The 23,174-nt window shown below is 50.5% G+C and overlaps 1 protein-coding gene across 3 annotated transcripts in view; it reads left to right on the top strand.

The window, feature by feature from the left end:
- LOC101069064 (cadherin-7) overlaps positions 1–23,174 on the top strand; it is a 73,309-nt gene that overhangs the window by 4,579 nt on the left and 45,556 nt on the right. The window contains exons 1-2 of one of the 3 annotated variants that reach the window (XM_029842979.1): positions 15,811–16,237; positions 19,903–20,438. In XM_029842979.1, the coding sequence (XP_029698839.1) occupies positions 20,199–20,438 (240 nt within the window). In that variant the 5' untranslated portion in view covers positions 15,811–16,237; positions 19,903–20,198. Of the gene's footprint in view, positions 1–15,810; positions 16,238–17,208; positions 17,555–19,902; positions 20,439–23,174 lie in introns of those variants that run through there. The other 2 variants (XM_029842981.1, XM_029842980.1) reach the window with 2 other exon arrangements.

Raw genomic sequence — 23,174 nt, 5'->3', positions numbered from 1 at the left:
TCCCTGGCTTTGACGCGGCGTGGGCTCCACAACGAGACTTCCGAGTCAGGAATGTTTCCTGAGCTCTGGAGGAACCCGTCCGTCGGGACGCTGTCCCTGTCCAACGCTAATGAAGGGCAGGAAACATCTTCTGAGTTACAGTGTGTGCTCTTAGCCTTGATTAGCATCGCCTAAACTCCCGCTGCTCCCGTCCCTCAGGATCATTCCCACGGCGGCGCTTATTCACAGAGCCGGGCCTTTTTTCCCGCCGCACCGTCGCCCTTTTGCGCCTTCCCGCCGTCCTTCATGCTGCCTTTCTGCGCCTCTGCAGCAGTAATTAAGGGCGGCGTGGGGAGGCCACTGTGGGCCATGTCGCAATATTAGGCTGTGAAATAATGAGGGTTGAGGGACGTGTTCTCCTCCTCTGTAGCGCCGCAAAGGGCTTCTGTAGCTAATTGGAGAGGGCTAACCGCTCTGGCCCTGGCCCGAGTGTGTGTGTGTGTGTGTGCGTGTGTGTGTGTGTGTGCCCTGCCTTTCCAGGTCTTCCCCTCTTCTGTCTCTAGGACCACCTACCGCCTTTGTTTTCCTTCAAATGTTCACCAATTATCCTCAATTACCTCCATTTGCTCACAGTCCGACCGGGAGGTACTGGCGGCATGAATCAATGCCCCGCGCCACCGTTTGGGCTCTCCAGCACGACTGCTGAATTAAGCGGAGTTGGCGCGACGTCGCCCGCCTGCTTCCTCTGGCTCATTGTGGTTCACGGCGGCGGCGTCGCCAGCATGACTCCGTCTAACGAGCGCGGACGCGGTCCGTCGCGCAGGAAAGGCGCCGCTGATGGCTTCACGGCAGCTAATTACAGGCAGCTGCTGTATTCATTCATATTTGGGGGGGGGGGGGTCGAATCAAGTTGTGTTTTTTGTGCTAAAATACAAACGCAGTCAAGGCTCACAGATAATAAACCTTAAAACTGTGACGTCATAACTCATTAAAGCTGTTATTTCACACCCTCACCACCAGGTGGCCCAGTAGCTCGACAGGAACCGGTTAGCACGTTTCAAACCTTACGGATAATAATGTCCAACGTTTCTGCACATCTATCAATTTTTAGTGGATTTTTCTTTTCACTTGTGCAGTTCCAAGTGTGTAATAACACTGTAGAGGGGGAGGGGAGGAGCCGCAGGACACAGGTGTCTCACAAACGCACCAGAAATGGCCCTCATCACCGTGCACAGCAAGGGACGGACCAAATCAAGAGGTGATTTCACCCTGGAATGACACAGGACTGAGGCTAAAGCAGCTAGCTAGCTGCCCGCCAGTGCCGGACAACCGTTTCCCCTCACGGTTCCGAACTCATTCTCATATCTGGTAGCACCTGAGGCGTTAGGCCTGTTCTCACAGCACCCTGGTGAGGGAGGGAGGCGGGTGTTACCGACTGTTTCATCCAGGTAATGGTAGAACCACAGATTGGATCAGCCTTGTACTACCCTCTGATCCATCACGTGTCGGATTCTAAATCAAAAAACGCAGAAAAAACCTCGGCAGCTTTTGCTGTTTGTCATCCCCTCACAAGTTGTTGCTGTTTCCTGCTGCTATTGTTAGCTTCTCCTCCCTCAGAGCTTCAGCTGTCACTCTGTCATTAGCAGGAGGCTCGATGGGTCCCGACAGATGAAAGCGGCAAATTAATTCAATCCCGATACCAGAACCTGAAGCGTCGGAGCAGGTTTCATTCTGCTGATTTCCTTAAAGACGCGACCGGAGTTCTGTGTTTCTCCCGCCCCTCCACGGTTCATAAATAGCATCAGCATCTTTATCAAAGCGCTGGGAAATAAAAGGCGGGATGTCAGAACGCCGATTATTTCCCTTCCACCTCGCAGATACGTCGGCCGACAGGAAGCGATTTCCTGCGGAGGAAATATTGTCGGAGAACGATTTCGCCCGTTCCGTGGAATCAACATCCCGCCGCATGTTCTTTGATGCAAAACATCAAAGCGAACATTAATGTCACACAAAAGCAGAAATCGAAAATGCACTTTTAATGTGCTAATTCATCACCTTCGAGGCTCCGCCAAGGCCACCTCCCGGTCCGTCCAGCCTCCTGATGAAGTTCCCAGTTCACGGGGGGGGGGGGGTCCCAGCCCTGAGGGAAAAGTGAGGTCCACTCAAGCTGAAGCCGCCTTTCCTTCTTCACAAGTTTTCTTGTTACAGCAAATGAAGCGTCCATTTTATTTAGTCTTTTTTTTCAATAAAGGAAAGTCTCGGAATGGAGGCCAGTAATGGCACCATAATTCTGTGAGGACAATCCCGAATGATGGTGTGGAAAACTTCCAGGATCGGAATGGTGAGATCAGTCAGCGCGCCGGGTTGTGGCTGAATACAACGGAGGGTTTGTTTTAAAAATGGAGGCCTGCTTCTGCCGGGTTTTTCTCCCCCTCCCTTCAGACGACGACGCCGAGGTCTTTTCCGTTCACCCTCTGAGTGTCGGTTGGGCCGGAACATCCTTCAGCCGGAGCCGCTCTTGAACCGCAGCCTCTTATCGACAACGGATCACAGGACCACTTTCGTTTGAAAGCAGCCGCTTGTAGTTTCAAACCCGCGGAGGGTTCTGCCGCTTCCCTCAGCTCAGAGGAGCGTTTTAACGTCTGCGGACCTTTGTTCCCCCCCCTCCCTCGCCGAGCTCTGAGCCTCCGGAACTGTTGAACAAATCACTTTGGATGAGGTTCCCGGATCGGCTCAAGCGTCTCAGGCAGACCACGCGGGGAATACGTGACAATCGCTGCACGGATGGATGGAGAGAACTTCCAGAGATAGTTGGGGAACTTTCTGTCGCAGCACAACAACCAGCCTGGTCCTGCTCAAGGTTTCTCCCTTCTAGAGGGTAGTATTCCCTCCTCGGGTGCTTGCTCCTGGGGGGTTCTGTAAAGCTAAATTAGGTGGTTTTAATCCCTGCCACACAGAGATGTCAAGCTAGCCCAACCCTGGGACGTCCCTGAGAACAATAGCAACCATGTTTACTGTGGGTAGCAAAGAAACTGGACCCGGAATCATCGCAAAGCTTTTTTTCCCACATCAACAGCTCCGAAAAAACCCTCGGATTTGTCTCCAACTAATCAAAACGTCAGTAATTTACCGCACGATGGACATTAGATCATCATTCTTTGTAATCCATTGACATAAACGGAAGGGGGGAAAAACCCAAAACTGCGGTAGCATCTGCAGCGGCTCCAATCCTCATTCAGTCCCGATAATGAAATTTGAAACAAAGCCCCGGAGAGATTAAGGATTCTCCTCCGCCAGCAGATGTTTATGGAATAAAAAGACGAGGGGAGGAGCCGGAGATAACGGAGTGTTGTGAGTGTGGTGGGATTCTCTCGCTACATTTGGGGCGAGAGGCGACCAGGACAACGGAGGGAGCAGATTTGGGCATTGTTAATGTACCCCCCCCCCCCCCAGTGCCGCATCAGGATCAGGACTTAAGACAATGACTCCCTTCCGTTATCTCGCTGCAACACTCTGTCGGAATTGATTAAAGCCTGAATCCCAAACAACTTGTTTTCTCTCAAGTGCGGCTTCATCACTGCCGTGTAGCTCCTGCAGAACATCGTCAAGCGGTTCTGATCCCGTCCCGGGTCGAAGGTGGGCGGAGCTTATCCCAGCACCTCAGGTACGCCTGACTGGCCCTGGAGGGTGTGAGCATTTGAACCGTGTTCGGGGGCTTCTGGACCGGTTTTGATCGAATCCCAGGCTCCGTCGCTAAGGACAGTTTTCACGTCTAAAGCCCTCTAACGCTACGATGACCTCGGGGGGGCCAACTCTGACCTTCAGCTTTGATAAAACATCAAGCGACGCGGGAATCTCAGAAATAAATTGCTTCTCGATGGTCTTCCACTCATCCTCTGAGAACCCTCAACCCGAAAAACACTCTTGTTAAAGACCCCCACTTTACTGGACTGGAGCTGTCACATCTGATAAAGCTCACTGGAACCGACGGGCTGCAGGTGGGGCGGGGGTGGGGGACCTCTGGGGGGGGACCAGGACTTTTGTGACACTCAAATGAACCTTTAACTCTCTCCTTTGGATCGGCGGCGGGGCCGACGCTCCTCAAAGGCGGCAGAATCCCACCTTAAGTAACATTACAGTGGCGGCGCGGCCGCATTGTTTTCCGGAACGCGGCGGGATTTTAATGATGCCGGCGAAGCCGCAAATGAGCAAGTGAAAGCCAGCGAAATTGGGAATGAACACATTAGCCGGTGCTGACAGATGAGTCTTAATTGTTACCTCTGGCAAATGGAGCTTCACATAAGGGAACAAAAGCGCTCCTCCTCCTCCCGGCGCCCCGTTTGATGCAATGTGACGATGACCTTGCTGCAGTGCCCCCTCCCCCCCCCCTCGCAAGATCCTTAAGAGTTTATCTTGACAGGCTCCCGAACCGTCTCTCAGGTGTCGCGCTGATGGACCGATTCATTTACCTCTGTCAGGAACCGCGGCAGATGAATCCCCATTGTTCCTCCGCCCGTTCCTGCTCCTCCAGGCGAGCTGCGTTATTGTTTCAACAGTCTTTAAACTGCATAACCCCCCCCCCTCCCCCCACAAAACAACGATAGCATTATCGGACGTTGTTCTGGCGTTCTGGTGGAAATTCTCACCACGTCTGAGTCTAATCCGCTGTATTTCACACTTCGTGCGAGAGGATTTAGCTAAATTTTGTTCTCTTAAGAACACGAAGGTGGGCGGAGCCAACACAATTCCAGGGAAACTTGGAGCGTAATTGATAGCGTGCGAACTTAGAACTGGAACTTGGTGACAATGGCGTGCTGCTTCGTTAGCATACGATATCATGTACCGATTTACCCTTAAAAAGATTGTTTTTGATACTTTTGCCTCATCCTAATAAAGTTTATCCCTCGCACTCTCCCGATTTCCTTTGCTTTCAACCAAAGGAGGCAGCAACCGCAGCGCTTCCTTTGAACACCCCCGCTTTCTGACGGTGGTTCACTCCACTCGGGGCTAAACTGAGCCCGGTTCTGTCACGTAAGCGCGGCGCGTCAGCTCGCACGACAGCCTGATTGGCACCTTTTTAACTTTTGAAAATAAACAGTTATAAATACCCCCTCACGTGAAGTCTTTGAGCTCGCTGCGACACCCACACACGCCAGTGAAGGGCTGCGAGGCCTCAGCGGGAGGTGTGTGTGTGTGTGTGTGTGTGTGTGTGTGTGTGTGTGTGTGTGTGTGTGTGTGTGTGTGTGTGTGTGTGTGTGTGTGTGTGTGTGTGAGAGAGAGAGAGAGAGAGAGAGACACTCAAGTATAGAACCTGAAACCCTACATCTGTTGTACACTGTTTACTTACTGTAAAACACTGGAAAATGTCGTGTTTCCGCCTGCGTGTGAAGGTGACAGGTGACGGGCCAGGAGGTGCCACGTTTCAAGGTCACCGTTTGGAGGGTCTGGTGCCACGACACCACCAGCAGGCTATGATGGGACCACTGATGAGGTCTGGAACCAAGAGCAAACGGCTTTGGGTCGCTCCCTGTCGCCAGGAAGTCATCACGAGCCATCGGGTCCGACCGCGTGCGCTCATTTCGCAGCAGCTGGGCGTTGCGACGTGGGGAGTGTGTAAGAGGTGTGATGGTCATGAGTGGGCATGCGGGTGTTAGATGAGCCATTGATCCCTCCCAGCATGCGGTTCCACCAGGCACGCTCCCCCTCCCCTCACCTCATTGACTTCCTGCCACGGCGTTCTGCTGCCATGGCATGACCTAACATTTAATGATCGTTTGATGGAGTAACGTCACGTTTATCACGTTTGGGGCCCGATCGGGGCGCGGACAGAAGCAATAAACAAAGAGCGCGGGCGGGGGAGGGGCTTTGCTTTGATTGACAGCAGAGGTCATTTAGGGTCAAGTGAGAGAGACGTTTTCAAGCAGCATCGGTGGTCAAGACGATCTCTTTAGAAATGATTAGCATCCTCTAAACTGAATCTAAATCTTAATCCCATAATATCAGCCAATGCTAACCTTGTTTTTAGGTTTTATAGCTAATATTGAATAGGATTTTGGTGATTTCTTAATGGAACAAATATATTGTTTAACTAGCTAGTATTTAACCGTCTGTGCTGCGGTCAAAAAGACGTCATTTACGATGCAGATCTCTGACGAGCTTTTTTTGTGGAAATTCCACCACAGAGCAAATTAGGGAATTAGACTGATATATTCATAAAGACGACATCAAATGTGATGATTAATCTGTGAGATCAGGTTGACAAGTCGAGAAATGGTTGTCATTTTTTTGCTTCGTTATCATAAAAATTAAACATTCACCTGATTGGTAACAAATTTTCCTGCTTGATAATTCCGAATTAATTCCGGTTCTCTCTGTCCTGACTGCTGTGTTGTGGTTGTTTCTTTGAGTGGGCGACTAAAACAACTTTATTTTTGGGTTCAGTGGTTCGGCTGCAGCGCTCAGCTGGATGTCTGTGGATGCTGTGGCGATGGGTCCACAACTGCAGGAATCTGAGCACAAACGAGCCTTTAGCTGACTCGCGTCCTTTAAGATTTTACAACGGATGAGACAAACGGAGACGGTTTCCTGTTGAGTCGGGTGAAACTGTCAAAAGTTCCTAATCTGGACTGATATAAATGAAAGAAGTAAGAATTCTTGCCTTCAGCTAACGTTCTGGCTAGCTTTGTAACGGAAAAAAAGCTGCACGACAAGCTAAAGGTTGCGTAATTATCCCTCTTTTAGTGCCACGCAAAATAAAGCTAATTTTGTCCGACTGATGAGGAAAAATAAGGTGGAAGGACAGTAAAAGGTGTGTTAATTTACAAAAGGCTGGAGGAAAAGTTAATTAAGCCGGCTGCGGGAAACGGGAAAGTGCTGAGTCCTGGAGACACAAAATATTTATTCATCAGCCCATTAAATTTTCATCCCTTTTTTCCCCTCCTATTTTGAAAGAGTGGAACGGAGGAATGCTTTGAACATTTGACCTTATATGTAAAAGTGTGGGGTGAATTTAAGGAGCCTCGGGGATTGTTTTAATCATTTGGACCCAGCGTCAAAAAAAAAAAAAAGTAAAAAATCTCAGTGCTCAATGAGTGAGCTTTTATTATTCAATTCACACTCTTTTGGCAAAAATTCGTTACGATGAAATATTTACGAAGTATTACAAAAGTGAGACGAAAGTCAGTCAAGAAAAAAATCATTTTAGGAAAAAAAAAAATCCCTGAGTCACAATTTAAGTTCCAGTACAGCACATCAACATGCTAAAGCAAATTTGCTAATCTCCACTTCGCAAATAAGGAACAAAGTCATCAGAGATCAGCTGTTCTGATCTGAAAACAGGGTGAAACAGCTGCTCGGACAACTTAAACCAGGGGTCCCCAAACTTTTTCCGGTTTCAGTTTGTAACAGAAAAAGTGTGAGGATTGCAGAGGTGCCTAAACATAAAAATTTATCGTTTTCAAGAAAGCACAATCAAATAACCCTTTCTGGATTCTTCACAGAACAAAAGTCAGGAAATAACTCATATGAACAGTCCAACTTAATTATCAAATACAAATACACATATATGTAAAAAAAAAAAAATCAAAATGCTTTCTGGTATTGTTCAGGGGGCCGGACCAAATGTGGAGGCGGGCCGTATCCGGCCCACGGGCCGGATTTTGGGGACCACTGACTTAAACTATAATTCTCTGAAGCGATTCAGGAGAAGGCGAGGCTGTACTACGAACAGGAGAACCAGCCTCGCAAGAATTTGGCTTTTAAAGAAGAAAACTGCTCTTCAATAGAACTTCCTGTGATTGCACAACACCTCCCAGTGTTTAGCTAAAGTGACAGTAGCAGCACAACTACCTGAAAACTCACACGATGTTGCTGCGAGAGACATTTTGTTCCGGCGAAATAAGACCCTGAGATAATCGGAAAAGGGACATCTGAAACATCACGTCGTACAGTCCTGGAGCCGGGGCGCGCCAATGAAAGGACGGCGCCCGCCTGCAGTGGTCACATGCCTCTGCAGCCTAATTATACGGCAACAAACGAGTTGCCAATCAGGAGAATATATTGTCTGGTTTTATCTCAGGAACTCATCAAGTCGACCCAATTAAAAGAGGCGGTGAGAGAGGCATTGGCGGCAGTGGGCCTTCCATTCGGTTAATTCATGATTGCCAATTAAAATAGAATAGCGTGCAAAGTTGTAAAGCTGTCAGGAGGGCCCGGCTAAATTACCCTTTTCCACTTTGAATGATGGATGCCTTCATGGCGCTCCCTTATCTTATTTATTTTCTGGGCAGAAGGTAGAAACGGCGACCGGCGCCGTTTAAAGAACTTGTCGTAATGGTTCCTCCCGTTCTGAAGTCTGCGTGTGCCTTTTAATGGCGCTTTGATCTGCGCTTTGATCTGCGTTCAGCGCTGCTACCGGTGCAGTTTTATGGTAATTTTGCAGAAATATTTCCAAGCACCTGTTGTGACAATCATCACAATTGTGAAATCTGTGTAATATTTTACCGGAACATAAAATATCTGGATTTTTTTTTTTTTTATTAGTGTTGAAATTGTCATTTGTCTGACTAATAAACGTGTTTTACGCGTCGAGAAACATAGTTTGTTGATTTAAAAGGAAATAAACTGAACGTATAAAAGTAAGTTACGGATGGTCCTTTAGCTTAGCCGACCTTGTTCAGACATCGTACTTGCTCTGAAGTGGATGTTACCATGGTTACAGGAAGAGATAACTGTGTGTAGCTCCGCCCACAGCAACCACCGTATGACTGTTGGGCCTGGTGACTTCTGACAAGTGAATAATGTGGGCTGAACCGCCTCGCCCAGATCTTAGCTTCATTTTAGCACTGGCGTGCTGCCTGAATGGGGCGGAGCCACAAGGGGACAGACATTACAATGTCAAACCTTCTCCGCTTATTACACCTGCATAAACGCTACCTTACTAATTACTTTTCACTTCTGATCGTACATTGAGCAGGACATCATACTCGTGTCTACTAACCTGTGCTAACCACTTTAGCTAGCGCTTGCTCTGTTTGCTGCATTCGACGGATATTACAACCAAATAGTTTTGTTCCGGCGTTCGTTCCCAAGTTCCTTGTTTTTGTCGGCACGGGAGCACGTGCCGCCTGCGTCTCCCGCACCATTAGCCGCTGTCGCTACGCTACAGATGACCTAATTAAAACGTGTCCCGCTGAAATGTGTCACTTTCTCTAAAAGCCCAAATTGATAGCAGACATTAATTTTCGCTTTCTCAAAATGACCTTTAATTTCTCTTGCCAAGTGTAGGCCCGCGTCCACGGCGACACGCCCCCTCCTCGACCCCCCCCCCCCCCCCCGGTTCTCCTGAAACAATATGTCAGACGACGTTGACGGAGGAAGCCGCCGTTACTCAGAGGAGCGGCGTCCGAGCTGATCTCACCGTTGGATTTCAAGTATTTACGAGAAAATGCCGCGGCCTCGCCAGTTTCCGACATAAATCACCGCGGCTAAATCTCCCGTAGCAGGATGCCGCCCTCGGCAATTTGCTCACTTTTGCTGTAGCCTCCGTTATTTTTATTTTTTTTACGTCCCCCATGAGGGCTGAGAGCACAACAAACCCCGGATCCCGAAGTGTCGCTGAAAGTAATGGCTTCCATCGCGGCCTGGTTTAGTTCGCCCCCCAGGAGGGGCGGTCCGCGGGTCAGGCTCTTTTCTACAGATTAAAAGACGGTGTCGGCACCGTGTCACATGGTTGGGAGATCAATGGCACGGCGAAGGAAATGAAAGCCGTGATGGACGTGGGCGACCACACGGGCGCCGGCCGCCGTGAGTGTTCCCTTCATGCAGGCGGCAGCTGGGACCTGAGGGGGGTCCTGTCAGCAGAGGCTAGCGTGGCCCCGAGCACAGTCCAGAACCACAGGAGACCCCAGGGGGCCTTTCATGGGAAGACTTACACGGCCTCAGACATGGGCTCAATCAAAGCGTGTCACTCTGGGCTGAGCGGCACCGACACAAACTTTAGCTTCAAACACGCTACACGCGACGCCGCGGGAGAGAAGAAAACATGCATAGCTTGTTTTGTTGTCTGAGTTAGCAGTTAGCAATTATCTTCTCCCCCCACTGAAGCCAAAATTCAGCATCACGATCTGATTTGTGTCCTTTCACTTTTTTCTTGAATGTGAACGTTTACATCTAAACATTTGTCCTTTCTACGAAAGAAAGCGCTAACCGATGAAGCTACGCTCTTGTTTCTGAATTCTCCTTAGTAACATTTATTAGCATTTATTAACATTTATTAACAAAAATGTGTCGTCTGCATAAATGAATTTGTTTGCTCGTTCGTTAGTTTGTTTTGTGTCTTTAGGGAAGTCGCTCGTCAGCGTTGGTGAAGAACGAACCTCGCTAACCCCAGAAACTAACCATGCTAGTTTTGTTGCATTTATAAACTTCTAATTTTGCCGATTTTGTCAGATGCTAGCTAGCTGATTCGATAAATCCTTGAGTTTAATAAACTAGAGACTTATTTAATCTTTCATTTGAGCAACACGGGTGTTACGTGTGTTCTGATGGTTAATGCAACTGATTTGACATGATTATTTCTTTCCTCCTTCCTCTCTGAGTTGCTGCGACGGTAAATTACATTTTTTTCCCACCCGAGTTTATAGTCACAAATGTCAGTATTTTGCTTCCCGTCCGCCTGCTGACTCAGCAAGACTTCTTGGCTCGTACGTTCACATAAAGATCGGAAGGAAATTTAACGGGCAGAAGAGAAACTCCCCGAGTTAACGAGAAGCACTGAAATATGACTGAGTCTGGCTCCGGCTGCAATTTGGAGTGTGTTCTCTTGTCAGGCGCGAGTGTGTGTGTGTGTGTGTGTGTGTGTGTGTGTGTGTGTGTGTGTGTGTGTGTGTGTGTGTGTGTGTGTGCATTCACACTGACAACCTGTTGTCGACGGCATCCGTCAGGCGAGCCCTCTTCACTTCCTCTTCCTCCAGCGTGGGGCCTCACCTCTGTTGCCGCGGCGATGGCCCGAACGCCCCCGCCAGCGCCGGATTCCACCCAGCAGTCTGATTTCCAGGACCTCGGCAGGCGGCGTTTGCATTCACCTGCGCCTCGCAGGAGGCATCAGAGGCTTGTTTCCTCGTTACACGGTGGCCTGAGAACACGGGGGGTGACTGGGGAAGACAGAATGTGGGAAGAAAAGGACGTGAGACGAAGAGATGGAGGATAACAAGCTCTCTCCCGGCTCGGCAGCCGTGAACGCCGCGGCGCCGCCGGGCTGAATGCAAACAGGCCTGGAGGTTTTCAGCCAGACTGTTGGAGCGTGCACACTCCCCCCACCACCCCCCCCAATCACCAGGAAGCTACCATCACCACAAAGCCTCGTTTTTATTTATTTTTTTGTCTTTTTGTCCCTTCCTGCCCCCCCCCCCCCCCCCCCACCCCATCTTCATTCCTGTCTTGTTTGTGCTCTTTCATTCCTTCCCCCTTATTGTGTACAACACACTCCGACATTATTACTCCCACTGACAAAACATCCGGGCGAAGCTCGCTGTCGCACACCTGGAACATTTTCCAGTTTCCAGGAAAATCCCTAATTGGAAAAAAAAAAAAACTACTCTGGAGGTGCAAAACAAATAAACAAGGGTCATGAAAGTATTTGCTGATCACGCTGCGCCGTCCCCAAACGCCGCTGCTCGGCCCGTTTCCTTTCAAGGTCTGATCCAATTCGTATTGACGAGAGGGAGTTATGCAAATCGGTTGCTAATTGTTTCATTTTCGTTGATGTTGTGCCCGGAGAGCAAGAGGACGTGTTATTGATGCAAGTGTCGCTGTTAGCTAAGTTAGCTCAGGATCTCCATTCAGGGCTTATTCCGTAACGTTCTCCAGAGACAGGCTTAATCTTTAGGCTAGCATGGGGCTAACACATCACTTGGGGGAGGGGCTTGAATTGGACCTGGAACTAGCCTGTCTATACGGCATAGTTCAAGGCAACTTACAACAAGTTGCATTCAGGGAATAAAAACGTGCTTTGCTGAGCGCTAACGACCTGATGCTAGCGTTTGGCTCCAGTTTTTGAAAGCAGGTATTCGGAATCCTCAACCTTCTGCTGTGTTCCCAGACTTTAACCGTCTTCCTCTGCAGTATCTTACCGCCGCTCCGCTGACGGCGGGGGGGCACCGGGCTGCCTTATTTCCTCGCAGTGGGTTCAGATCTTTACGTGAATCGAGGGAGCGCAGATCCTTGTGTGCTGCCGATCCCGGCGTGCCATTAGCATTCCGCTCAGGATCCCGGCCGACACAACCCGAGGTGAATGAACACGTCTGTCTGCGGCGAGACGTTTTCTCTTTCAGGGCCGGCCGCGGCGAGGATGCGCTGATTGCCGAGGCTGACCCCCCGTACTCGCCCGTCTCTAGTATCCACCACAAGTATTTACTTTTTTTTTTTTTTTCCATTTGTAAGGGCTTGATCTTCTCGACGGAGAGTGAATGCCGGCTCTCTTCGCCGCACAAGGCGGATTTTCCGCCACAATGCAGAAGATGCCACAAGTTCAGGAAAACCTTCAGCAGCATTGATTATTTTCCAGGCCGTCCTTGAGGAAGGTCCCTGCCACCGTCCAGCCTCTGCGTTTGCTTGTGTGCAGAGTTGGACACTTTCAGGGTATATCAATGAGGATTAGGACGGGGTAATAAAGGGGGGGGGGGGGTTAAAGTCCATAGAAAAGCTGTAAATTTAAGAAGCTGATACACTAAACTGTGCGAGTTTCAGCCCTCTGCAAGACAAGTACGAAGAGTCAACCCAGCGAGATGCTCTTCCTCCCCCATAATCTATTTAACCCTGGCTGGGGGTTGGTGGGGGGGCATTTGTGTAATCTGAAAGAGCCTTTCTGGAATATGGCACTTTCAGCCGGTAAGAGACCTCATCTCATCTTATCGGGCGGCCTGACGGACGGCGAGGATGCGACCATCTGGATCGATCCGGCGTGATCAGGTGATCCATTATTTCACTTGATCTCTTGACCCTCGGACGTCTGATGAAAACGTAATCGTTCGATACCCACCGAAAGATTAGTCCAGACGTGGAGGAGGGGGCCATGCTCCCCCCCAACACAACTGCGGATCAAACCACTTCAGTCACCCCGATTTACCGCCTGTCCCGCGTCACTCATTTTTTTCCCCCAGAAATGCTTTGATATCAACTATTATATTTTGATTAGGTGAGTCTTGGCTTCGGGTTAGCCTCGACTTAGCATAGACGAGCTGAGCTCAGCGGTCGGGCGGGCGGCTGTGCGTAGCCAGAAGGTGATGCTGCGTCATCACTTTCCCTTCATTGCTGCGTCCCAAAGAAGCGAGTGGAAGCTTCTGCAGCCGCCTCAATGTCTTCATCTCAATTTGGCTCGTAGAGAATTACAAAATGTGATGAGGAACCATGAAAAAAAAGGAGGACTAGACCATTAAAATGGCAAAAGTCAACAAAAAGCAGTGGAAAATGATGTTAAAAGGATATAGCATGAAAGGTAAATAAGTTCTGATGTTAAGTCGAGACAGCAAAACCCTCCCCTTTGGCAAAATGCTAGCAGCTAAATGGCTAAAGGTGGTTTAGCGATGCTCACTGTCCATTTTTTTTTTCTATTTAAATTTCTGGCCATCATTGAATTTTTGAAAATGTGTGAAACTGGTGCGCTCACAGAGAACAGGAGGTAACTTCCACGTTCATTTTGGGAACAGTGAAAAAAAGGTCATCGCTCCGGCAACAACGAGCCCGAGGACGGAAAGAAGTCCTCACGAATAAAAATAAATAGTCAAGTTTAGGGGGACACGTGCACGTGTTCTTTAAACGTCCGATCAATATCTTGTTTAGAGCTGAAATTAGACAGTCAGTGTCTCAATCATCTGTTTCCAATGGCGGCGAAAGGCGCTTACAGGAGCTAACGCTCATTTAGCGGGTCAGAGATCGATCGGGAATTAACGGGAATCATCAGCATATGTGGTCGTTTTGTGCATCGATCTGTTTGCGATTGTAGAGAAACAAAAGAGGCGCGAAACAAATGAGCTTCATTGTGGTTATGAGCTCGCAAGCAGGTTAGCAACGGCCTCAAATAGCTTTAGCTGATTTATTTATTTATTATCGTCCAACGACGTCCCAGCTAGGTTTAGCATTGACGTTGCACAGGTTGACCGTTGGTTGATCTATGTCAGCTTAGCTTGTTGTTGGTCCATATTTAGGTCTGTTTTTTTTACCCGTTGTTGACCACATTAGCCTAGCCAAGGGGCTAATATAAAGGATGGGCTAAATAAACAGGTTCAGTTATTAAAATTGGCGAATGTTCAATGTTAATTGTTCATCGTGAAGAGATTTTTCTGATTAGTTTACAGTTTTATCCCAATGCAGGAGTGTCTAGCTATCGGCTAACGTGCTAAAAGAACTTTAAAGAGTGAATCATCGTGCCTCTTCTCTTTATTAAAGTATTAAGTGCCTCTACACACAGATGCGACGTGAACCAGCCCACCTCCACCGACCCCGGGGGGGGGGTCAGGTTCTCTCACGCTCCATAAACTTGTGCACAGTAGCGCCGCTTTCCTCGTTAGCGCGTGAACAAAAAGAGCCATCAGGCCGTGCGTCACCAGAGAGCAGATCGCCGAGGTGACTGCGGGTCACTGGGGGGGGGGGGGGGACGTGGCAGCGGCCCTGCACAGCTGGCGTGTGTTTCAGTGGGGAGGGAGGGGGGGCACAGCAGCATCACCCCGGGCATCTCCTGACCGCGAGTGATTGATGGAGAAGAGCTGACGAGTCGGCCTCCCAATGTCACCCTCCAATTAAAAACCTCTCGCCAGCTGACGGCAGTGCTGCCCCCCCCCCCCTCCCTCCCCCACCTCTCCTTTTATTCTCGCACACCCACTCTCTCACCTTGCTCCGTGGCCTCCCGGACCTCCTCCTCCTCCTCCTCCTCCTCCTCGCGCTTATTCCAGCTGCTCTTCCAGGTGTGACAGACAGGGGCTGCTCTTTCTGTTAGTTTGGGTCGTCGCTCCTCGTCTCCGGCACCACAAAAGGAGTCAAACCTGCCTGGAAGACGCAAATAAGACCGAAAAGAAACCACAAAAGAAGAAAGCGTCAGCCTCGTGGTTCCACCTGTTTTATTGTCTGGAGCAAATGGACCAAAGACCGGTGTGAATAAATAATAATCGGCCCAGAGGAATCCAGCCTGACACTTTAGAAAAGATGCTTCTTATTTAAATCCCGAAATGGAATAAGGGCAATACAATTACAAAGAAATAAAAATAAAAAAAACACACGCAACAAAGGTATTAAATCCACAAAAACGCCTCATGCGGACTATTAATTATAATACGGATTTAATAATCTGTACAAATAATGTAAATGTTTTTTTACTGTGGTTTAAATCGGGTGGGTTTTCAACCCCAGCAGGATTTTAACCAAATCTGGGTGATTTTTCAGAACTTTGAAGTCTTTTTTCCGCCTGTTTTTCACACCCGTTTGCAGCTCAAAACGGGGGAAAAACGCGCATTCAAAAGGTGACGCAAACGCACCAAAGAGGCGTGAACTGATCTGTCAATTGGAGGTTCTGAGCAGCGGAACTTGACTGGTTCCCCTCGCTGAATCCTCCACTGGTTTCCATCTCCACCAGTCCACAGTCCTCCCGCCATCTGCTGCCACAGACTTGGCACCTTCCAAAACCCGGTTCCTCTTCCGCTCGGCCAAAGCGCCGCGTGCGTCTCTGGCTCCGCTTTCCCCAACTTCATTCAGTCAAAACTCTCTCTCCTCCCTCCCCCCGCATCCCCTCTCCTCCCTCCCTCCTCCCTCTCTCCCCGCACCAGTCAGCAGCTCAGGATGAGGCTCGGATGAGAGCTGCGCTCCGACTCTCCGCTGCTGCCGCGGCTGATTCCTCTGGAAGAGAGAGGGCTGGTCGAGAGCCTGCAGCTGGGCTTCCCTAGAGAGAGAGAGGGAGAGAGAGACCCAGAGGAACAGGGAGAGAGAGAGAGGAGCACAGAGAGAGAGAGAGAGAGGGACGGGGGAGAGATCAGACGTGCCTCCTCTCAGCCAAACGGTGAGAGCGTTTTACGCGCCGTCCTCTCCGATCTCCAGCACCTCGGTGCCGCGCCAGGACTAATTTCAGCCCCTAACTTTAATTCTCACTTTTACCCCCCCTCCCTCCCGCTCCGGTGCCTCCCTCCCCCACCCCCCCCTCTCCGTGCGGGAGAAGGACGCAGCCAACTTTCTGCGGCAGCCGCCGTCTCCGCGGTGGCGAACTTCTCCTCTGGTGAGTATCCGCAGCACCGCTCCTCCGCTCCATCCCTCACTCCCGCGACGCTCCTCCGTCCATCCACGCTCCTCCCGAGACATTCCCTCCGTCCCGTCATTAGTATTCCACGGACACTTGTTTCCTGCGGCGCAGATTTCCGCCGTCAGTCCGACGGGGACTTGATTTCTGTTGCTCCTCTTCACCTCCGAAGTTGCTCGGCTCGTGCAGCTGATCGGTTATTGATCTCAGGAACAGGCGCCTCCCGCAGGAACTTTTAAAAATAATTTTATCGCCTTTTTCGCGCTCATGTTAGTCAGAGAATGATTAGAAATGGGAGCTCTCTTCCAGTGTCTGGGCAGCAGAAGTCAGCTGAGGGCGCAGCGAGAGAGTCGTGGTGCAGGAAGATGCAGCCGCTGCAGGACAATGGAGAAAATGTAGGAAATTTGGAGCGACTGCGGTGTGGCTCAAGTTGTTTGGCTGTTTCCTGGAGAAAATAGTGCCCAGACGTGTTTGTTCGGAGCAACGTGCCCCGTCAGTGATGGTGAAAATGTGATGGACCTGCGGAGGGACCTTTAGACCCGAGAGCTGAGCCTCGGCGGCCGGCGCCAGGGGCTCCCTGGTGTCCTTGAGGACCATATTGACCCTCTGAATCCTCCCAGAAAGAGACAAACACATCGGAAGGTCGGGAGGGGGGAGGAAAAATCAATGAAGTTCCGCGTTAGTGTCATTCCGGGTCTGGATCTCATCTCCGCGAGGAAGCGCTGTGAACTTGATGGACGCCACCAGAGAGGCTTTACGAGCCGCGCCGAAGTCCCCGCATGTGTGTTTCATGACCCGTCGCCCGAAGATTGAAGAGAATATGGATCAGAGGAAGCGTGTGATTGGTTAGCGAGCGCCCCGGCTTTGGTAATCCTGTTGTGAGACTGCCAAATGGGATTAGAACACAGTGTGTAAGAGAGTCGGGGGATGACTGCGGGGCTCACGGCTTTATCTCCCGTTTTCACTTCGTTTAGCCTCGTCACTTTGACGCTGCCCAAACAACCGGCGGCGTTCTCTTCGGGGGACGTCAGAGAGGAACCCTGGTCGGTTTCGGGCTCTTTGGGCCCTTGTTTCACGGCCCAGCGTAACAGAAGCAGCGGGTTTGAGTCCCTCCACGGGGTGGGGAGAAGCAGCTGAGGGGCGCAGATGTTTTCTGGAGCGAAAACCGCCTTTAAATGAGGAGCGAGCGGCGGTTTGATGTGCGCTAGCGAAGACGGGGCGCCCCCAGCACCCCCGCGTGTGACGCTGCGTCAGTCGCGGCGCCAGCAGAGATCAGGCCCGATTCGACTGCGTGAGGTAATCCATCACGATGAAACCAGATTTGTTTCTTTTCATCGTGCTTCGTCTTGTTTGCGTTCGCCGCCGCTTAAAATCTTCAATTTCGCCCGGAGCTGCATTTAAAACTGCAGGTCTGATCCAGAACCCTGACGCCATGGGATCATCCAGGAAGGGATCCAGTAAACTAGGCTGGATTTTGCTCCTTACTTGGGCCGTCGACCAGCAGCAAAGGTCAAGGTCACCAAGGGACCCGGGTGCAGGTTTATTGTTCTCGTTTGTAGCATGAAAGTATGAAAGAAATCTCCCTCGTTTCATCTAAGATGAGACCCTGAAACCATAAGTTGTTCCTGATATCGGCAAATATAATGTCCGATACAGTTGTGGTTAAAATGAAGCTAGCTTTTTAGCTAGCATACAAAGGCTAGCTTGATCAGAGGGCCTCAAGTTGGACCATGTAGAGGTTTAAGTCAGGTCAGAGAAACTGGTCCCTGTAGCAGAGCTGGGTCCAGTAAAGCTTTTCCCCACAACTTCATTTTTTAAAATTCTATTTGAGCAAATCAAATAGACGGTGAATTAGTGAAAGGTCACTTAATACGAAGCCGATATCTGGACTCGGCTACGAGTCACAACTGCATTAGCCGAATCTCCGGTGTGTATCTGACGTTCGTCTCCTCTAATGTTGTTTCTAATGGAATGAGAAGCCTCCGTTTGGCCGCCGGGCTAAACCGGCCGCCGCCGCCGCCTTCACCGTCCACATCTGCCCCACTTATGGGCAACTTGACGCGTGCACGTGTGTTCACGTGAAAGAGAAAAAGGTTCCGCGGCTCCTCCAGGTTCAAGGAGAAAATGTTGCCTCGCAGGAAAAACAAGAGGGAAAAAGGTTAAACGTGAGCGTGCACGTGCACACATGAAACCGGTATCGTCTAGAAGATTCCATCTGAGGTTAGGAGGTTGGGGAAACGCTGCTATCGCAGTGTTGCTACATGCTAACGTCAAATGGTCTGAAATAAAAGGTGAGAGAACAGAAATAAAACTCAGGAAATGGTGAAATGTCCAAATTTTGTCATTTTCTGACAACAGAATGATTCCGGTCAGCCGCTTCAGGGTAGATTTAAATTCTGATGACATTTCAGTTTTTGTACTCCCAAAGTTAAAGTTTCTCCATTCAGGGCTCCTGTAGAAGCGCTAGCTACCACGGAGGGGGACCCGCCTCCACATTAATATAAATATGTAAATCTTGCTCAGTAAAAACACCACAATTATCACACCGACGTAGCTTTAAATGATAATAACAACCTAAAACTACATATTAAAACAAGAAATGAACACATTTACACATTTAAGTATAGTGGACATAAAATTTAAAACCTTTAATTAAAACGTCAGTTTCGCTCGAGGTGCTTTTCATACATATGACAGCGAAGCGGCTAGCATGCTAGCACGATGACAGCGTCACCACGACACCTGAGCATCTGCGGCGTACGGATTCACGTCCCCGTTTTGAACGACGAGGCGTCACCTCTGACGGCCGCGTTCGTTTTTATTGTTTTCCTGCCAGAGGAGCGGGAGAACGCCGGCGTGGGATGATGAGGTCACCGCCATTACCTCGCTCATCCCGCCGGTTCTCTCCTCTCTAAACATCTGCTTCCGGAAGACCTCCCGTAGTTCCCGTTTCTGAGTCCAGCCGCGTCTCCCAGCGAGCTCCGCGTGTCGAATTAGACAGACGATAGCGGCGCCGTAATGAGGTTTGCGTGTTGTCTAACTTCTCAGGGTGACACAAAGAACATTATCCGGTGCTTTTCCCGCTCGTTTCCTGCGTTGACGAGTCGTCATGTCGCGGCGTCGTGGGGAATTCGGCACCATGGAGAACGGATCCGCCTCCGACGCACGGGCTGTCGGGGGCGTAGAGGTCAGCCGCGCTCAGGCCATCACGCCGCTGACAGCTCAGATTTATTTTTAATCTCGCCGCGGCTTGTTAGCATCGCCCACGCCGCCCGCGGAGTGTGACAGAGCGCCGACCTTGGCGCGGTAAAGGCCGCGGCGCTGATTTTTGATTGTTATTCCAGGCAGCCTCCGTTGTTTGACTCCTCTTTGCGTCGCCCATTGAAAACCGGGGACGTCCCCGCCGCCATCAGTCCCCGATTAACACCCCGACCTCCGCGGGCCGTCCTTCGGCACGTGGCGGCGGAGGACGGCCCGTTGACTGTTTTCATCTTTTGACCAATTTCTTTCTGATTGCTGAAAAATGTCATTATGGTTGCATCAGCAGGCCCATGGCTGCGGTCACCCAGGCGATTCTGCTGACGTCCTCTCTCTCTCTCCCCTTGTGTCTTTGTCTCTCTCCCCTTTCTTCTCCATCCTGATAGGTGCCAATTACACCACCCGCTCGCCGATGACCCCGTTAGCCGGCTTTAATGTCAACTCCTCGGCTCCGGAGTGAAGGGAGCTGCCCCACTTTTTTTTCGCCTGTGATCGGGGGCGGGAAGGCAGAAGAGCGACGCCACAAAATGCAGAGCTTGACTCTTTCCGCGGCCACGCGCCGGGTCTGAGTCCTCTCGCCGGGGTCGGGACCGTGTGGACAAAGCCCCGAGGGCGCTGACATTTCAGCCTCGCTGTCTTTTTTTAGTCGTCGCTCCTCAGTGCGTTTCTGGCGCAGGCCCAGATGATGGGGTGGCGCCGCTCAGGCGTGGGCAAAGCCCTGGCTCTCCTGGCACTGGCGTTCCCCCTGTGGGAGTGGGGGAGCTGCTGGGGGCTGATTCAGGGCTCCGGGGAGCTGGAGAAGTCCCCGCGCTCTGATCCAGGCCCCTGGGAGGTCCTGCACAGGCACAGGCGCAGCTGGGTATGGAACCAGTTCTTTGTGCTGGAAGAGTACACAGGAAACGAACCGCTGTATGTTGGCAAGGTAAGCGAGACGCGTCCGCTAACGGGATCAGCGCTCACGCGCACGACACACGGGGACTCGCCGCGCACATGTGACGCCGGACGCATGCATTGAGTGTATTTGCCCGATCCTAGCTACCCTGCCGGAAGCCCCGCCCCCTTGGCAGTGGTGCCACGCTATTGGCTGCTGTTGACTAGCGTGAAGGTCGATCTGCAGGAGAGAATGTAGCAAAGTTCAGCTGTTGCTAATCGTGTGTTTATTAATCCACGAATTCTACTCGCGTCAGAGCGCTAACGGGCTCCCTCCGAACATTCGTAGCGGTTAAAGACGTCTTCTTTTTTTTTTTTCGGAGGATTTCTGCGTATTTGGCTCTGGGTTTAGAGCAGCTGGGCAGCGACACGCGTATCAATAACCTCTCGTCATAATGACCCAAGAATCTGGGACATGTTCCCACCGCCGCCCTATATAACGTGTTAAATGAAGGCAGAAGAGGATGGAACGCTCTGCCCGTCTTGGCGCCGCCGGTCTAACGTGCGTTTGGGTACAGATGTGCCGTATTCCTTTCGAGGACGGCGGCCCGGTTTGACAGGCTAATTTGCATTGTAATCATTCTCCGGAAAAGCTGCGTGTTACTCGAGTGCGTCTTCGTGAGGCGGCTATTCCGTCGAGCTACAAGCCGGCGCATCACAGATGAGTAAGTGCCAAAGGCTCCCGGTGGCACTAGCGGCGAAGCTAACGGCGGAACGCTCAGACTAATCACGCGAACGCAACGGACGCCGTTTTACGTCTTCAACAACTTGACAAAATGGAGGCGAAAGATTTCGGCGACACCGAGACAGAGAAGTGAGGACATTATCGCTACGCTAGGCCTGATTTTGTGCTGCTTGACGATGTTTTTGTACGTTTAACGTGACTCGGGTCACATGATGCCCCTGAGGGAGGATGGAAACCTTCTTTTTTATGTATTTCTGAGGATAAAGTTGAGCATCGTCAGCGTATAATGTGATAACCAACTCAGCTTAGCGGATGGGACATGTAGCAACAGGAAAAGTAGATGCTGTTGATTTATAACTCAAGAAGGGCTGAGGTCCAACTAGCCTAGCTTAGCCTAGCTTTTGTGTCGCTATAACAATTTAATTAGGATGCTTTCACATGTTTTATTAGACTTGAGGCAGATTTGTGCTAATACCTGAACTTTCAGTGTTTTATGCATTTTTCTTTGTAAACTTTCTTCTTTTTTCTCCTTTCTTTCTTTTTTTTCCCATTAAATCCAACAACTTTGCTAAATTTAGTTAAAAAAAAAAACAAATATACCCCCACCCCCCATGACCCGAGAACTGATTAAATGAAATACAGCAGCGGCTACCTGTGTGTGTGTGTGTGTGTGTGTGTGTGTGTGCGTGTGTGTGCGTGTGTGTGTGTGGTGGACCAGATGGTTTCCAGATCTCCGTTATCTTGGACAATTTTCTCGTCTTATTATTAAATTAGTTGTGCTTCTCCGGCTCATCTGCTGGATTATCGTCCTCATCTGTGTGTTTTTTTAGGGGGGGTCCGCTACCGCTAACCCCCTTTTCCTCAATCGGATTAGCGTCTCCAGCTGGAATCAGGATACAGTCGCCTCTCAATTGTTCTCCGGGGATGGAAGAATCCAAATCTGCGACCTGGCTGGAGTTCATCTCCGAGCTCTTCCTTTCTTCCCTAAAACGGCGTCTGATCCGCGGATCCATCCAGCTCTATTAGAACTTGTTTGGCAACATCTGCTCCGACGTGTCGCTTTCAAGTGCGTCGTCGGCGTTACAGGAGAGACACAAGTGGAAATCTGAGAGCTTCCCTTTTCCACACGCTCGCGTCTGATTGCTTTTCTTGTTAGTAAATCCCAAAGGACGCAAACAGCCTGATTACTTATTCATAGTTGTGTCGAGATCCGCTTATCCTTATGGAATATACGCTAACTCATTTGCAAGCCCTTTGCTAACAAGTAGCCTCTTTACTTCTGGCGCGGCAGCGTATTGATTTGCGTTTTTTGCTTGTTTGTCGGCGTCGGCTCTGTCTGCGCCGCCGTCCCAGAAATGTGAGAAATCGGATTCATTCCCTCCCCCGCGGGCGGCGCCGCCTGCCGCGGCGCTCCAGAAGCTGTCACATTATTTGTCCGCTGCCATCGCGGCTGTCGCGCCCCCGTGTTTGTTTGCCGTCACGAGGACACGCCGTAAGAGACGGAGTCCAGGCGGGATAATCCGACCTCCTGACTCGACCTGGAAGGTCCTCGCGTGTCGAGAGAGGATTTCTTTCTTTTCCAGTTTCGCGCTTCGGCTAAACGCAAGCTAGTTTCTGTAAAGTCAGCTGTAAAAGGCTAAAGAGCGACGTGAGGCGTTAGCGGATCTGTCAGATGTATCCGATGTGACAAACAGGAAGTGAATGGGACAGCCGCGTTGGACGATTCGTTGGACAGCGAGCGGACCCCCGAGCAACGTGGGGACGTGATCCAGTCGGGAAGAAACGGGAAGTCATCACTTCCTCGCCGCTCCTTTCGCATCTGCCGTCTGCTTTAATGCGTTCTGTCAGATTGGGAATTTCACAACCAAACGTCTCATTTATGCTCTGGCACGCCGCCGCGGGTGAGTGTGGCGGCCCGGGATGAGCCGCGGTCGCGCCGGGCTGGTGGAAACACACATTCGGGAACTTTCAAGTGTGGGGTTGGAAAAAAAGAGAAAAGAAAGGAGAAGAAGGAAACGCTGACGCTGGTCTTGGAAAAAGCAA

This window comes from Takifugu rubripes, chromosome 10 (assembly GCF_901000725.2).
Source record: "Takifugu rubripes chromosome 10, fTakRub1.2, whole genome shotgun sequence".
Lineage (NCBI taxonomy): Eukaryota > Metazoa > Chordata > Actinopteri > Tetraodontiformes > Tetraodontidae > Takifugu > Takifugu rubripes.
The sequence above is the reverse complement of the archived record's forward strand: the minus strand, read 5'-3'. Positions and strand labels throughout refer to the sequence as shown.